The 4367-nt window shown below is 32.9% G+C and overlaps 1 protein-coding gene across 1 annotated transcript; it reads left to right on the plus strand.

The window, feature by feature from the left end:
* The first annotated feature begins 1305 nt into the window (after positions 1–1305).
* LOC132035159 (probable methyltransferase TCM_000336) lies at positions 1306–3506 on the plus strand. The gene is made up of 4 exons (XM_059425455.1): positions 1306–1529; positions 1619–2020; positions 2230–2499; positions 3029–3506. The coding sequence occupies exons 1-4, from the start codon at positions 1455–1457 to the stop codon at positions 3362–3364; spliced, it is 1083 nt and encodes a 360-aa protein (XP_059281438.1). The 5' UTR covers positions 1306–1454; the 3' UTR covers positions 3365–3506.
* Positions 3507–4367: the final 861 nt, after the last annotated feature.

The following is a 4367-nucleotide window of genomic DNA, read 5'->3' on the forward strand; positions in this document are numbered from 1 at the left end:
AGGAATAACTACTGAATATATTTCAGTGGAAAAATAGTAATATTTTAGTAGTGGGATACCTAAGATTCTAATCCTAACTGTTGCTAATATTTCTTCAATATATGGGTCTAAATTTTAGCTTTATTTGCTTTTTATTTTCCATTCCTTGCACCTTTTAATTTAGTCGTTATCCATGAACTGGCTAGCAAGTACATTACATCTGATTCGATCGTGCCCAAAAATTCGTGGAGGGGCATAAGACGATAAGAAAAGTGGTAGATAGTTTGGTTCTGATCTTTAGTTGGTCACTTCATATTCGAATAAAACCCACTCAGGTACGTACCATCATGTCCTTTGATGGTGCTATATAGCTAGCTCCCAACTTTACCGAAATCATTCCTTTCCCAATTAATCAAACAATTTCGAACTATAGCTTCCTGATTCGTTTTGCTAACCTTCCCGAGATTTCATTTCACCTTGAAAAGTGAAACAAAATTGAATCTTGTACTTCTTCCGTCCTAATTTATATGGCAACTTTTAAATTTTGAGATTCAAATGAGTTTTTTTTATATGATTTTTCATATATTTTTTAAATATTTTAAATTATTAATTGTTGTGACTTAAAGTACTTTTACTTAGTTTTTGAATATATAAATTTTATTACAAAAAATTTAAAAATTCTTTATCCAAAGATACAATCAAAATTAATAGATTTGATTTTTGAAATCCGAAAGGGATAGAGTGAATAATTAGATCGTACAGTGTGAATATAAAGCAATTTATCACTAATTTCAAACCCCTATCAGAAATAAGCAAAAAGTCGAAAATCATCTTTTCTTTTTTTGGCCTTTTTTCCCTTCACGGCTCACGCTCCAGAAATGGACGGATCTAATGATGTCACAATAAGTAAAGAGAGAACCTGGATTTTGACATAAGACTAAGAGCCCCTTTGAATTGGCTTATAAGTAACTTATAAGCTGTTTTTAATTTTTTGTTGTTTGACTGATCAATTTAAAATTATTTTGTGCTTAAATAAGTCTAAAAAATACCGTAAGCCATTTCCGAGCTTAACTTATTTAAGCGAATTTTTATGTTCGAAAACAAATTAATTCAAAAAATAAGTTGAGCTACCCCAATTTTTTTTTAACTTATAAATTATTTCCAACTTATAAGCTGTTTTTTTGAAGCCCATCTAAACAGGCTCTAATTAGATATAGTGATCAAGAAAATGAGTAAAATTAAAGTAATGAAATAGAGTTAAATTCTAACACTTTTCACCCATTTTATTGACCAGTATGCCGCGCTCTTTCAATGACACTCGAGACCAGGTGCACCCAAAATGATCTAGACAACACTATTATAGTAAATTTTTTTTTTTTTTTTTTTTAAATAGAACCCATGCCTCTTGCTTATGTTGCCTTTAAAAGGGGGATGCCAGACACAACTGATTGCTTAAACTACTAGCTAGAGCAACCATGGATGTTGAGAAGGTCTTCCACATGACTGGAGGAGTTGGAGAAACTAGCTATTCCAGAAATTCTTCACTTCAGGTCTCTCTTGCTTGCTAGAAATTAAAGTTCAGTAATATTTCATATATAATCAATTGCTTATTCAACTTTGTTTTTTGGTATATTTACAGAAGAAGGCATCTGATATGGTGAAGCATGTAATCCTAGAGACAGTAGAAGAAGTGTGTCTCACAACAATGCCTAAAAGCATAGGCATAGCAGACTTAGGTTGTTCCTCAGGACCAAACACCTTGTCAAACATTAAAGAAATAATTGAAACTGTCCATAGGATAAGCGGGACCAACAAGATCTTCCCACAAACACCGGCCGAATTTCGAGTTTTCCTAAATGATCTTCCTAGCAATGACTTCAACGCCATCTTTCAGGCCTTACCTGAATTTCATCACCAGTTAAAGTCAGGTCCTTCAAATATAGATATAGCTGCTTATCCTGGCTCATTTTATGGAAGACTTTTCCCTGATAATTGCTTGCACTTTATCTATTCCTCTTATAGCTTGCACTGGCTATCAAGGGTTAGTTTCTTGAATTAAATAACTATATGTGCACTTCTCATTGTTGTTGATTCATGTATGGATTTAGCATGTTAAAAATTACACTATTCATGCAATTTAACATTTTACAGAAGGTTAATTAAGCTTGTCTTATTTTTCATATTACTAATTTCACTTATTATAAATAATTACCTGTAAGTACTTTATATAATTCTTTTTTTCCTTTTTAGATTCCTCAAGGAATTTATGATGATGGAAAGTCCATGAACAAAGGCAACATATACATATCTGAGAAAAGCCCTCCTCTGGTTTCCAAAGCTTATTTTGAACAATTCCAGGAGGATTTTTCATTGTTCCTCTGTTCACGGTCAGAGGAGCTTGTTAGTGGAGGAAAAATGGTGCTGATTCTATTGGGAAGAGAAGGTCTTCATCATGCTGATAGAGGAAATGCTTTCTTCTGGAATATCCTCTCTATGTCATTAACAAATTTAATTAATAAGGTAATTAATATATTAATCTTCACCACTAAATATATAGTAATATTCCATTTGGACATATTTTAGAGAATTGTTGGATTGACTTATAAGTTGTTTATAAAGTTTGTTTAGAATTTTTTGAACAATAGTGTTTGTTGTGATTGGCTTAAGTTCATTTTTTGTCTTAAAAATAAGCCCCCAAAAAATAATTAGGCTCGTTTGACTTAGAATTATTTAAGCACGAAAAATTTGTCGCTTTATGTTCAAAAATAATAAATTAAACTACCCCAACTTATATTTTTTTGGCTAAGCTGCTGCTTTTTTTAAGCCCAGCCAAACAGGCTCTTAGTCATCAAATAAGATAACCATATTGGATGCTCCATTAGAAAAATGCAAGACATTTTAAAGCAACAAGTACTTTATGCGTCACTCACTTTATTCTGTGATGATTACATGGCGATATAGAAAAAGAACAAAATTTAAACAATCTTATAAGCGACACGACTTGTATAGTCTTTGTTTTTCACAACATTAATTGTCCTTGTTTTTACAGGGACAAGTGGACAAGGAAAAGCTTGACTCCTACGAAGTACATTTTTATGCACCATGTAAGGAAGAAATAGTAGACATGGTAAACAGAGAAGGGTATTTTGAAGTGGACCGACTTGAAATGTTTGAGGTAGAGAAGAATATTGTTGGGAATGGAATGAGCTATGGCACAATGGTGGCTATGACAGTTAGGGCAATTCAAGAATCAATGATAGCTCACCATTTTGGAGAATCTATCATAGACAGTTTGTTTAAAGAGTACGGAAGATTGGTGGATGAAGAGATGGCAAAGGAGGAAATTAGGCCTATCACGTTCCTCCTCGTTCTTAGGAAACTATGATTTAGAATATAGATGAATTTAGGATATTCAATATCAAGTCAGTAGGTTCAGAATGAGTGTGATAATATCATATGTATATATTTTAATTTTTAAGTATATATGAATACATAAACTAAGCCGAAAGCAATGAATTCAGCGAATCCATGAATCTCGTCCCAAGCTTGCCTCTGATTGTCTGAATTTGAGCTCTATAATGCTAGCTGGCTCTTCTTTTTAAACTAGCTCTACATGGTGATATGGACAAAATAATTAGTTTGCAACTGGTGATTATAACTTACTGTATAATTTACCATCAGATTATAGTCAATCAAATTTGTATTTACCCCAAACAATGTACAGTTGAATTTATTAGGGGTTTAAAGGATAAGTGAATTGATTTGTTTTAAGTAAGAATAAATAATAAGTGACAGGTAAATATAGAGCAATAATGAAGTAAAATAAGCCTGGGCCGTATGAGCTCGGAGGAGTTTCCTAATAAGGATGACTCCGGATGAACACTTTAGCCTTTTTTGAACACTTTGAATCCGGAACAACAAATAAATAAGAATAAATATAATTTGCCTTGATGCGTAAGTATAAATTATTAAGCTAGAATTGGATGCCCATTTTCATTGAGTTTGAGCTCCTTTTATAGGTGGTAATCATCAGCAAGTTGTAAATTGAACCTCATAATGGATAATAATAATCAATAAATACTACTTAATTACAGAATTATAACGTTCGGCTTCATATCCCGTCTGGTTATGTAATGTCCGATACCCATTAAATGACCAGTGACAATTGCTTCGTAACTTTTGCTCCAGGTCTATGCGAATCATTATCTTTGGGTTATGCCACAAAGCACGTCATCGCTCATTCTCATTTGCCATGTGTCTACTCCATCCTATGTCACGTGTAACGTACTATTTTTACCAGATAGTCCCCCCACTTTCCGGTGGAATGTCAAAATGTGATCGGGAAGTGGATTTAAAACAATTTGAAAACATCAATCTTTATGGCGGGA

This window comes from Lycium ferocissimum, chromosome 2, assembly GCF_029784015.1.
Source record: "Lycium ferocissimum isolate CSIRO_LF1 chromosome 2, AGI_CSIRO_Lferr_CH_V1, whole genome shotgun sequence".
Taxonomy (NCBI): domain Eukaryota; kingdom Viridiplantae; phylum Streptophyta; class Magnoliopsida; order Solanales; family Solanaceae; genus Lycium; species Lycium ferocissimum.

Bases quoted from the DNA above. Each gene is read 5' to 3' on its own strand.
- LOC132035159 (XM_059425455.1), top strand. From the start codon at position 1,455: ATGGATGTTGAGAAGGTCTTCCACATGACTGGAGGAGTTGGAGAAACT. The intron at 1,530-1,618 runs GTCTCTCTTGCT...GTATATTTACAG, and splicing joins CCAGAAATTCTTCACTTCAG to AAGAAGGCATCTGATATGGT. The intron at 2,500-3,028 runs GTAATTAATATA...TTGTTTTTACAG, and splicing joins TAACAAATTTAATTAATAAG to GGACAAGTGGACAAGGAAAA.